We start from the raw sequence: 13,107 nt of genomic DNA, 5'->3' as shown, positions 1-13,107 counted from the left end.
AATGCTGCCTTCCCCTGTTCACTGTATTCTTTTGGGGTCTATATTAGATGAGCGACAGTTCCAATGTTCGAATTATAGGTGGTCGACATCCTATGATCGAACGTCGGAAAGGTTGAAGGTGAAAGTCAACGTTTTTTCACGCGCAGAATGGGAAATTTTCCCTTTATGCATTGAAGTGCGTTCTCAGGAGTTGGTATATTTCAGTAGGGGGTGTGTGGGGAGTGCAGGGGGGCATGCCCCCTGCTCAGAGAGGGTAAGGTAAGGTTTTTTTTTTTTTTTTATTATATAGTCAATGTTTCGAACTCCGCTCATATGAGTTCGCTCATGTGAGGTTCGAAGTTTTGAAACTACGACTATATAATATAGACCCATCCTTTTATCTTCCCATAAACCTTCAACAAGAAAACTTTACGCAAGTAAATTGAAAAGGTTTGTTTACTGGGCACAACAAAATCATAACTGATCCTTTCTCAGCTCCAATACACAACATTCTTGAATTTTTAGCCTTACCTTTTAAAGAAGAGGAGAGCTTCTCTACCATTAAGGTTCAGTTAGCAGCAATGTCTAATTTTCATATTGGATTTGAAGGTCCTACAGTAACCTCTGCTAAACTTTGCAAATCATTCATGAGAGGCACTCTTCTTTTGAGACCACCTTTTAAAGACCCTACTCCACCATGGCTTGGTACTGCAAGCATTAATACATTCACCCTTTGAACCGGCAGCTAAATGTGACCTTAGGTTTTTTACTTGGAAAACTCTTTTTTTTTAGTAGCCATTACCTCAGCTAGAAGAGTATCAGAACTTCAAGCCTTGTTTTCAAAACCTCCCTACTTGATTTCTCATAAGGATAGAGTTATACTACAAACCAAATCATCTTTCCTTCCCAAGCTGGTATCAGAATCCAGTATCAGTCGGTCCATTAATTTCCAGTATTCTTTCATAAATTTGCAAACAAAGGTGAATATATGTTGCATTTATTGGATGTTCACAGACAGTTACATTTTTATCTACATAGGACAAAAAAATTCAGAAAGTTTGTTCATTGTGTTGTTACATGGGAGCACTGAATGATGCATTTTATTTAGTTCAGTGAAGCTGTTTTGCACTACTAGGGTATTGTAGTAATATGTGACTTTTCTTTTACCAGGTTGTTCCTCTTTTGAAGGCACTTTCCTTGAATATTGTTCATCAGAAATGAGTAAGTATTTGCAGTGAATGGCTTTTGTGTGAGCCCCTTAGCTGAGGGGGGGGGGGTGCATCTCTTAGCCTTGCATTCTTTGTTGCCTTGAAGCAGTCCTACCACCCACTTTCATTTTTCTTGCTAGCATTCAGTTAGTCAGTTTTAGAATGCAGATATTCAAAAATGGTTTACACAACTGCTATATTTCCATATCTTTTGACGAGTCTTGCTATCACCTGCTCATATGTTTTGTGACTTGTCTTGGAGCAGTTTAGCTGAGAATAAAAGTATAAAAGTATGAACTCTTGCAGTCAAAACAACTCTAATAAATGTGCTAACGCAATTGCACATTGCCATTTTTGGCAAAATAATTTAAGAACATTTTTTGTGTTTTATATGTAAATAATATGAGGATGTGAAAATTCAGGTAAGCAAATGATATGCTGTGAACAGTTATATGTAAATATATACTTAGCAATTTATCTGGTTCATAGTAACATTTACAGCAAATGAAAGGAGCTCTAATTTTTGTTTGATGGTAACAGTAGTTGGAAAAGTGATTTGGAAGTGTATACTTGGGGGGGGGGGGGACTGTAGCCGTAACTCTAATGAAATGTCACTATTTAATGCTGTCAAAAATTTGCTTTTGAAGTTTGCAGACTTTTGGTACTTGCAACTTTTCAGAAGTGTGTGATACAAATAGCTGATCTATTTATGTGATGTAAACGTAGTCTTCATGTGACTTTATCTTAAGGAATATTGGAACATATGTGCAGTGAAATACAAGCTTACTTGAACAAGGCATTATTTTTTTTTTTTTTTCATTTTTGTTTAAGGTTATCCAGTTAGAAAGGAGCTAAAGCAGGGCAATTGTGAAATGACATTTCCCAGTAACACAGTAGTGGAAGAAGACAGTGATGACTTTTCATCAGATTCTGCACCTTCCAAAGAGCATACCACCAAAAAATTCTTGCCCGATAGAGCTAAGGCATCTAGAAAGAAATCAAATGCGAAACTTGTAGATTTCATAGTGATGAAAAGGGGGACAGAAAAGCACCTTAAAGACATTTTGAAGCGTAAAAAGAGCTCACGGTGGTATGATGAATATAAGAATAGACACAGGCGCCGCATGGCTTGGGTTGACCTTTACTTGGAAGATGATGAGCAGCTGGACTTAGTAGTGAACTATCTCTTATCACTTTGTAATGACAAGAGCCGCACTGCTCAGGATGTCATGGATGGAGACAAGACTCGGTTTGTGTTGGACGTTCTTTTGCCCGAGGTGAGTACTAAACCTGCTGCTTAAACTTTGTAATATAGCCTGTGTGTGTGTCATAATTCCATTTTGTTACTCTGTTGCCAGACATGTCTACGGTTGCTAAAGTAGAAGCTAAAGCAGGTTTGGAAAACTTCAAAAGAAGTAGATGCTTTTTTAATAAATACTTTATTCACACAACTTTTTACATGAATACAGAGAAAGCATGCATTGCATTTCCATTATGTTTACTGTTCTAAATTTGCGACATACTTTCCATCAGTTTATCCAATTATATTTTTACATTTTTAACTGTCACAATTTTTTAAAATAATATCACATCTAGTATATATTTTCAGTTTCCTCGAGTGTCTAATGACATCCATAATTTACTCCTGCCTTTCTTTTTATTGCAGCCATAACAACTGATCCAATATTGTCTCTTCTGTCTGTCCTCAACTGATGGGATATAGGTATCTGTACAGATCCAACATTGGCAGCTCTTAGACTTTGAATCCAAGGCTCAGGCTTCACCACCTGACCCACAATTCTTCTCAACCAACTGAAAACCTTCAATCTCATTTGGCACATGAATGCTGCAGATGTAGAGCTCCTTGGCTTAGTGCTTTTTCAGATGAGTGAACATTAAATTTTTAAAGGATTTTTTTCTGTCTACATTAGCTAATGTTACTTCATTTCTTTCTTTACCCCTTTTGAGGTTGTGATCTTTTTCTGCATTCTGGGGAAATTTTAGCGGACAAGCTGAACAGGTCTGTATTTCTCCATTACGCATTAAGCTGTAGCAGATCATATTTTCAGCTACTGGGGCCAGCCTTGCTGCGACCTGTTTGCCACCCCCTCCAATACTGAGTGCAGCAGCTATTTTGCCCTGATCCTCCAGGAGTGGGGAATCCCTGAGGTACCCTCTATTCCACACTTGGCCCCTGGGCCTTATGTATGCATATCCTCCTGTTCCCCTCATACCAGTGTGGTTCAAGATGAAAGTAATCCTCATTGCTCCCTTATGCCCTTGACAGGTATGGTTTTCCTGTCTCAGGCCACACGTGATGTGCCCATCTTTGGTGCTAAATCATATGCTGGACCTCATTTCTCACCCATTAAGCATGCCTCATCTGAACTTGGCTCTGAAGCTAACTGCGTGGCTTCTTCAGTTCCAGTGATGTCCAGACAGTCCAAGCTTTCATCCCAGATTGTGCATATCCTGACATCTCCTCAGAAACCCTCCAACTAAGAAAGTTTAGAAAAACAAATGGAAGCGATTTTCTGTATGGCATCTAGCAGGGATGTACACACTTCATCCTTTCTCCCTGCTATTTTAGATTTTTAGCTGGTCTCTTTCATAATGGGGCTAGCTACACCACCATTGAAGTTCTACTGTCTGCCAGCTCAGATTTCCATGTGATGGAGAGAAACAGACATCCATTGCTTCTTTAAAGTTTTCCAAAGCTTTTCTAAGGGGTACCCCTCACCCACACACCCAAGCACTCACTTTGAGATCCTGTTCTACTACAGACATTGCCATTATTCTTCAGGTCTTGACAAAACCCCCATTTGAAAAAGCTGCAACCATAGAGTTAATGCATCCTTCTTGGTGACTTGTCACCACCACACAAAGAATTTCAGAGCTCCAAGCCCTTTCCTCCAAATAGTCTTACTTGATTTTCATAAAGATAGGGCATCACTTAGAACTAACCCTACCCTTCTTCCCAAGGTAACTTAGGAGTTTAACTTGAGTCAAACTATTAATCATTTTTTCTTCCCAAACTTTTCCAGTAAAGGGAAGTATGTCTAATAGATGTTCATCAATGTCTGTGATTCTACCTCCTCCTTCTTTCAGCTTTTCCCGGTTAGGGGTCGCCACAGTGGATCACCTGTCCACTCATGGTTGGCAGTGGAGTTTTACAGTGTCGAGTTGCCAGCCCGGCACCCAATCTGCCACGGAAGGCACACAATCATGCCTAGGGCCTATTTAGAGTGTCCAGTCCACCTACAGCATGTCTTTGGGATGGGGGAGGAAACCGGAGCACCCAGAGGAAATCCACACGACCACAGGGAGGACATGCAGACTCCGCACAGAAGGCACCCCAGCTGAGGATTGAACCGGAGAACCTCTTGCTGTGAGGCGACAGCGCTAACCGCTGCACCACTGTGGCCGCCCATTGAAAGATACTCTTGCTGATTTCTACAAATTCAGTGCCAAGGTAATTACTCTACCTTGTAACATCTTGAAAGTTTTGTTAACATCTACCACCAGGCACTTTACTAATGATACATGTCCAGGAGACGAACACATGGTAGACACAAACACTGACACAGCTACGAGTTACCTAGTGGGGACAGTAATATGGATTTTGCTGTACTCATAAAAACATTTTAGAATTAACAACAAACACTTCAAAATCTGTAGACTGTGCTCATTATATAAACAATGAGATATAAAGAGATGTTTGTTAAATACTTTTCCCACAGATTCTTTTGCATTTTAATGCACAGGACCAAGGGCCACGTAATTTAAGCATTGACTGTGCCTTAAGTGTATCTATTACACATATCAGGGATGCCTTGCTACACTGACTGGTTTTGTATGCAAATGAAAATATTTCACAGTGGGATCTGGAATAAGAAAAGGAAGCGATAACAAGTAACTTTCTTATTAATATCCTCAAGCATGCATCCCAGAGCGCACTGTGATTCGTCCTACATTATACTAAAGCTATATTGAAGATAGACCAACTCCATGTCCTTTTTAGTCAAATTGGGAAAAAGAGTTTCTAACAATACTATATCCAGATGGCTAAGTGCATTTCGCATGTATACAAGGTCAGTAGTTTAGCATTACCTTGAAATCCCCAAGCTCATTCTACCAGAGTGCTAGCCACTTCTACAGCCTACTTTTCAAGGATGCCTGTTGATGTCATCTGTGCAGTAGCTGCATTTATATCCCAGTACAAGCTGGACTTGTATTCTAGGTCTTGGACTTCTTTTGGTTTCACCATCCTCCAGAATATCTTTTCATGAGACCTCCCATGATTTTAGTGCTGGGAACACTTTCATCAACTGAGGATGGCCTGAAGAGACATCATCAGATGTGAAAGTTTGTACTTGACGTAACATAACATTAGATCCATGTTGTCCTCTTCCATCCTCAACATTCCCTCTTTCTCTCACTCTGACAAATTTTTGCTCTCTCCTTGGGGTCCAGCATGACCCCACTGTACATATCCAGGGCCATGTCATGCTACAGCCGTGGTCTGTATTTCAGGTATATCTTTGTGTATTGGGTACAAATTGTATTTCTGTATTAGGCATGCAAATTCTAATGTGTTCAGTTGGCAGAGGAGAATTATAGGTAGGGGAGGAGACTGAGCCTTGGATCCAAAGTCCAGGAGCTGTCAGTGTCTAATCTATATGAATCCTATAACACATCAGTTGACGAAGACAGAAGAGGACAGTATGGATTTAGCATTATGGTAAGTACATAGTTTTCATTTTATTAAAATATTTTGTCTTGAGTTGACGTATTTCCAACTCCTCATGTCTGAAAGCTCATTTGGCTTCCTAAGTTTAGATCGAAGCATTTCACCTTCATCCCCTTTCCATCACAGAGAGTAAGTTGAAATCCACATTGGCAACTCTGTATAATAATGCCAGTCCTTGAATCCTTTTATTTTCATGTACGCTGGTAGTCTTTTGTTATGCATTGGATTGTCAGTTTTTAAAATAATAAATATTGTAGCATTATGGTCCGACAGTGGACATAAAACTATTGAAACTTCTCTGATATGTGATAACAGATTGAGACAAAAATTTTATCAGTATTTGTGTTCCATATCTATATGAATAATGGGTAAATTGAAGTGTTTGTTTTTGTTTTCCTTAGTTCATATATATTCTTTACATTCATTAGATTTACAAAATGCATTGTGATTCTCAGCTTTCTGTCTGCAGTGGAATCTTTGTTTGATAAAATACAGATCTGAAGTAGTTGACTTAATTCATTCTGCACATATGGGTATACGGATCCGATTCAGATCCGGGCCGGCAAAAACTTTTCAAGCATCAGCTCCGAGCTCCAAGTTCCTCCCCTACCTATATTACCTCACTTCCTCCTATCTAGCCCCAGATCTCGTTTGCCTCTCTGAGTCAGCATCGTGGTCTCTGAGCTCTTAGCCAGGTGGTAAGGTTTTTGGTACTTTTTGCTATTTATTGAGTGTGAATTCCTTCCCTTTTTTCCTTCCTTACATCGCATTTGGTCATCGTGTTATTTAAAAAAAAAAAAAAAAAAAAAAGTTTTTGTATTCTCTAGTGGTAGTTTTGTGTTCTGGTTCCCGCCTAGGCCCATCCCAGTTTAGTGTGTGTTTGCGTGTGGTCCATTTAGGGCTTGTTTTCTGTCATTGTTATGGCTGAACAGACTAAGGTTCTCTTCAAAAAGTGCACAGAGTGTGATCATAAGCTTTCTCCAGCCGATGGCCACACTCTGTGTGTTCTATGTTTAGGGGTCGCCCATCTGTCAGTATCCTGTAACATTTGTTCAGGGTTTAACCCAAGGGCGACGAAGGACCATCAGGCTAAGCTTGTGGCTAAAGGCTTGCTACCTGCTTCTGCTCTGGAGTCTGCCTCGGTTTCCTCTCCAGCCAGTGACTCGGTGCAGGCAGGGACTCGACCTCCCGCCAGGCCTACTTCTTCAGAGTTGTCCCAGAGAGGTAGGGACAAAAAGGAGAGAGAGAGGCCCAGGAAAAGGTCTCCGGACAGGGAGTCTTTTTCCAGTCCCTCTGCTAAGATATCTAGGTCTTGTTCTCCTCGGCTCCGCTCTCCCCGTTTCTCGCCGGAGTCATCAGAGCCGAGGCACTCCCCTCTGATCTGACCCAGACCCGAGTCGGTCGCTTCCTCCAGATCGACTCGGAGTGTATAAGAATTTGATATGGACAGGTTGATGAGGTTCATCCAGAACCAGATTCAGATGGGGGTCTTACCAGGACCCTCTCCCATTGGTGAGGGCTCTTCTTCTGCTACTATGTTCCACCCTATTGCTCCTTCCCTGATCCGACCCGATACTTCAGGGTTTTCGGGTCCGAGACCTTTTGGCACTGTGGGGTCGGCGCCTATGGTTTTCGTTTCCTCGACGCCAGCCTTCACCTTGAGTTCCTCGGATCCGATCTTGGATCCAGGGGACTCTCGGAGCCATGGTCGGGGAGTCGGACCCGAGAGTCGGGATATTGTTCTTTCGGATCCCACACTCTGCGCCCGGACTACCCTGCAGTCGGCTCCGGTTCCAGCTTCGGTGGAATCCAATGCATAACAAAAGACTACCAGCATACATGAAAATAAAAGGATTCAAGGACTGGCATTATTATACGGAGGCGTGCTCTCCATCGGCATTTGGGGCAGTGGAAAGGGTCCTCTCCCAGGGGTTGAGACCACAGCTCACATCCTCAGATCCGGCCCAGATGGCCCTGATTTTGGATTCTGCTCCCATTGCCCTGTCTCAGGGACAGTCCATGCCAAGGGAGCCCCAGGTCATTCCACTCGGGGAACCCCCGGAGGCTTACGAATCCTCTCCAGAGAGTCACACTGGAGAGGAACCTCATAAGCGTAAGTGCAAGAGGAGGCACTTGGACTCCCCTGAGTCCATTACCACTGATACGGACTTGGATGAAGGGAGAGGGCTCCCCCAGATCACCTCCCGAGGACATCTCGTTTGGAGACATTATGGAGATCCTCCGCCAAAGAGGAGGTTGGTCAGCTCCCAAACCCTCTGCGGATGAGTCCGTTTTCTTGGATGCTTTTGATGCGGGCCCATCTACTTCCTGTGTCTCCCCACCAGTTGGCCCTTTGGTGGACCTCATCACCACTAGGGCATGGAAGGGTCCTGACACCGCAGAGCCTATCCCCAAAAGGCCAGACAAAATTCTTTCTCCACCATCGGACAGGCAGGCATGGTCCAAGGGAGCCTCTGTAGACGCTTTGGTGGTTGCAGCTGCCACAAAGAAGGAACTAGCACAGGAGAGTTCCTCGGTTCATCCACTGGACAAGGAGTCCAGGTCGATGGATCGTTTTGGGAAGTGCATGTACTCGTCAGTGACATTTTCTATTCGTGCGCTGAATTACTTGGCACATGTCATTTGACTGCAGCGAGACCTTGTACCAGAGGTAACTGAGTCGTCCCCCCCCGAATCTCTGTCGCAGCAGGACAAGCAGTCCTTTACTGCCAAGATGACTATGCTGAAATCAGTGACTAATACCTCTATGCGTCTCCTCTCTCATGCCATGGAGGGTGCCGCTAGAGCTGCAGGTACAGGCGTTGCTTTGAGGCGACATGCCTGGATCAGGCTGTGTCAATTTGTGGACCCCTTTAAGGCGTCTGTCATCAGCGCCCCATTCGATGGATCATCCCTGTTTGGGAAGACCGTATGTGACACACTAACCCAGAGTGAGAAGGATGGAAAGATTTTGTCGGCCGTCGGAATCCACTTCTCTAACCCCCAGAGGTCCTATTCCAGGAACCAAAAGGGGCAAAAGAAGATGTGGTTCCAGAAATCACAGTCCTTTCGTAACACTCAGGAGTATTCGTCCCCCAGAGGCCGAGGGGGACAAGACCGATGCTGCCCCAGGGACATAGGGGGTCCCAGAAACTTCGGGTCTAGGGAACCTTTTTCTGACAGACCCGCTCAGCAACCCTGAGGGGTTGCCCGGCTGCTCTACTCTGGAGGCAGTCGGGGGAAGATTTTCCTTACATCCAGCAGCATGGGAGTCCATTACTGCAGACCGCTGGGTGTTAAACATCATATCCAGAGGATATTCTATCCCCTTTATTTCACATCCCATATCTCCAGCTCGCCTTCCAAATGTCCCACCCGCTCACAGGGAGGCTTCAGCTTTAGAAGTTTCGAAGCTGTTAACAAAAACGAGCCATCGAGCCGGTCCCCCCAGATCAATCCGGATCAGGCATCTGCTCCAGGTTCTTTTGAGTGCCAAAGAAGACTGGGGACCTCAGGCCCATTCTGGACTTGTCTATCCTCAACCTGTCGGTAGAGAAACAAAAATTCTGGATGGTCACTCTACAGTCCATTGTACCATTTCTGAGAGAATGCGACTGGATGTGCTCGTTAGTCCTCCAGGACGCTTACTATCACATCAAGGTCCACAGGAGCTCCAGGAGGTTTCTCCGCTTCTGGCTAGGGGCCAGTCACTTTCAATTTAGAGCCCTACCCTTTGGTCTCACCACAGCCCACAGGGAGTTCACCAAGGTTATGGCAGTCGTAACGGCTCACCTGAGACTTCAGGGCATTCAGGTATTGCCCTACCTAGATGACTGGCTCTTCGCTGCATCCACCAAGCGTCTCCTGTATCGTGCCCTACACTACTTCCTTGGTCTGGCTCACAAGTTAGGCATCTCAATCAACCTCAACAAGTCCCACCTGACTCCGGTTCAGATCATAGACTTCATCGGACCTTGGTTGGATTCGATTCAGTCAAAGATTTTTCTCACTCCGGAAAGGATAGCGAATCTCAGACTCCATGTTTCCGTGATCTTGGATCACACGGTTGTCACAGCAGCCAATGTTCTCAGGGCCCTGGGTTCCATAGCAGCAGCAATCTCTATACTCCCTCTTGCACGTCTTCACATGAAAGACCTTCAGTGGAATCTGGCAGTCCAATGGTCCTGGCTAGACCTTCCTATGAGTTTCCACATCAGTATCAATCGGGCATGCAGAACGGTACTCCTGTGGTGGCTTCACTCTGCGGACATATTTGCGGGGCACAGCTTTCTAGCCCCTCAGGCTCAAGCCACGGTGACCACGGATGCTTCCCAGCTCAGGTGGGGGGGCATTTCTGGGAAGAATGATCCAAGGCACGTGGTCCCCTCCAGAGACCAAGCTACACATCAACGTCCTGGAAATGAGGGCAGTTTTGTAAGCAGAGTGCCTTCCCACCCGGTCCTATCTCCGGGGACGATAGCCATTCAATCAGACAACATGTCTGTAGTCTGGTATATAAACAAATAGGGAGGGACCTGATCCTATCCCCTTTGTCACGAGGCCATGGGAGTTTGGGAGTGGGCCATATCCACCAGCCAGTTTCTCATAGCAACGCATATCCCGGGATGCTCCAACATTCTGATGGACAGTCTCAGCAGGGCTATCCTACTTCCCTGCGAGTGGTCCCTGAAACAATCAGTGGTGGAGAAGATCTTCCGTGTTTGGGGTCAACCTTGCTGTGATCTCTTTGCATCTCCTTCCAACTCGAAGTGCAGCAAATTCTTCGCTCTGATCCCCCCCCCCTCCTGGGGATGTCCCCAGGGGCGCTCTAGTCCATGCTTGGCCTCCCGGGCTACTGTATGCTTATCCCCTGTTACCTCTGATTCCGAAGTTCCTTCAGAGAGCTTGCTGGCTGCAGTGCAAAGTCATTCTCATAGCTCCCTTCTGGCCGCGTCAGGTGTGGTTTCCCTTCCTATGGTCTCACCTGTTGGCCCCTCCATGGGCTCTAGATCCATGTCCGGATCTAATTTCTCACCTGTTGGGCTTGCCCTTGCCCAACCTGGACAGTCTCAAGCTGACAGCTTGGCTGCTCCAGTTCCCATGATCATCAGGACTCCCGGACATTCGTCTCCTGTTAAGAATATTCTGGTAGCTTCTCTTAAGGCCTCCACTAGGAAACTGTACAATAGCAAGTGGAAACATTTTTTGCGTTTGGGCCTCTCAGTGCAATCAGAACCTGTTTACAGCCCCTGTTCCAGTCATACTGGATTTTTTGGCAGATCTTTTTCGGTCAGGCTCTAGTGCTTCCACCATCAAGTTTCAACTGGCTGTCATTTCTAATTTTCATGTGGGTGAAAATAAGGATGTTCTTCATCTCACATCGCTGCAGTCATAACCTGTGGGTAGTCCGCTGTCCTTGGTCGGCCCGAATACCAAAGTATTAGGCTGGCGTCGGTCATGGGCGCTCAGATCTGACGTCAGTGCGTCCCGGTATTAAAGCGCATGACCGACGTCATATCCTCAGTCTTTTTTGCCGCATGGTCCGATGCAGAAGCAGCGTTTGCAAGTACCGTTCGGCGTTCTGAAATTTTCGTATTTCGAGTTTCAGACCGAAACCAAGTTGGGCTAAGTACCCCGTTGGGGAATATTTTTGTTTTTTCTTGCCTCAGTTAATTCCGGATGTCAGAAAAAGTGAATAATTGTATTTCTTGTGGGAAACAAATACCGCATAGGGATTACCACTCTCTTTGTATTCCTTGTTTGGGGCCTGAGCACGACGTAGTCGGGTGTCGCTTTTGTGCTAGGTTTAATAAGCGCACCATTAAACGTAGGTTAGATTGCGCTAGGCTTGTCTTTGGGAAGCGGTGTAATTACAATATGCCGTCGGATCCTCCGCCCGCTTCTGCTAAGAAGCGCAAGGATAAGTCGTTAAGGTCCAAGCAGGATGAGTCGTCCGTTCCGGACGCCGGTTCTTTAGAAACTACGCTGGAATCTGTAGATCCAGCCGAGGTTTCAGCTGAGTCTCAGGGGGAGACATTAATTTTGCAAGATGTGGCCTCACAGGAGTCAGGTCAGGCTGAAGGGGCCTCTCAGGTTGCTGTACTCCCTTCTTTGCCTAAGGTGGTTAGGCCTTCTCCTTCAGTCTCTAAGGTACCTTCTAAGGGCAGGCCTGGTTTGCCCTCCTCAGGTGTCAGTCCTAGTTCTGCAGGCTCTGTGCCTAAAAACACATGCTTAAAATGGCAGAAGATTTAATTTCCTTAATCAGGGGTTCTATGCCCCCTCCAGATAAGAGGCCTAGGGTGGAGCCAGAAGTGGAAAGTTTGGAACAGGCTTCAGATTACTCAGAATCTTCGGCTGAAGACACTCAGGATTTTCCTCCTTATTCAGATTCAGACGCAGAGGATTCCAGTCCTTCTGCTTCTCCTCCAGAGGATTTTTCCTTCTCAGAAACCTTGCATTCTATGAGGGAGCATTTTAAATGGGAAGGTCAGGATTTCTCGGATTCCCGAAAGAGGCTTAGGGAATTTTTGTTTTTGCCTCAACATCGGCCCTTAGCTGTACCTCCTGTTTTGGATGTTGTTCAGGATGTTTTCTCTGAGGCTTCCCTTAATCCAGACACTCTGCCTCCTGCGCCAGTTAAACCTGATAGGTATTACAGGGTGCCTGAGGCTCATAAATATCTGTATAAGAGCCCAAGGGCTGACCCAGAAACTATTAGTCAGGGACCTAAGGGTGTCAGGGCTTCTGTTGTAAAGAATCCAGTTCCTATGGATAAAGAATCTAGAGCTTTGGATAGGTGGGGTAAAAAAGTGTACACCTCTTCCACTCTAGCAATGAGGGCTTTGAATTGCCAGTTTCATATGTTAAAGTACCAGAATTTTCTCCTTACTCAATTAAAATCTAAGGTAGATGCTTTAGCAGAGGGCATAGAGTGTAAGGAATTACAGGAGTTGGTTCATGCCTCTGATCAGGTGGGTAAGCATTCCTTGCAGTGTGGTTTCGATGCTTTACAGGCTTCTTCCAGGGTGGCTGCCACTGGATCAGTTATTCGCAGGCACGCCTGGCTTAAGGATCAAAGTTTGTCAGAGCATGTTAAAGCTAGAATTTTGGATGCTCCTTTACAGTCTGAAGTTTTGTTTGGTCCTCCTGTGGAGTCTGTCTTAAAGAAAA

At 45.1% G+C, this 13,107-nt stretch overlaps 1 protein-coding gene across 3 annotated transcripts in view; it reads left to right on the top strand.

Moving 5' to 3' along the window:
- The window catches only part of PWWP3A (PWWP domain containing 3A, DNA repair factor), a 705,148-nt gene that overhangs the window by 644,828 nt on the left and 47,213 nt on the right, over positions 1-13,107 (top strand). For all 3 annotated transcript variants that reach the window (XM_044054007.1, XM_044054008.1, XM_044054006.1), the window contains 2 exons: positions 1,150-1,200; positions 2,019-2,464. In XM_044054007.1, the coding sequence (XP_043909942.1) occupies positions 1,150-1,200; positions 2,019-2,464 (497 nt within the window). The remainder of the gene's footprint in view (positions 1-1,149; positions 1,201-2,018; positions 2,465-13,107) is intronic.

Source organism: Protopterus annectens, chromosome 13.part0 (genome assembly GCF_019279795.1).
Source record: "Protopterus annectens isolate FY-2018-M chromosome 13.part0, PAN1.0, whole genome shotgun sequence".
NCBI classification, from domain to species: Eukaryota; Metazoa; Chordata; order Ceratodontiformes; family Protopteridae; genus Protopterus; species Protopterus annectens.
This window is presented reverse-complemented; position numbering and strand designations above follow the sequence as displayed.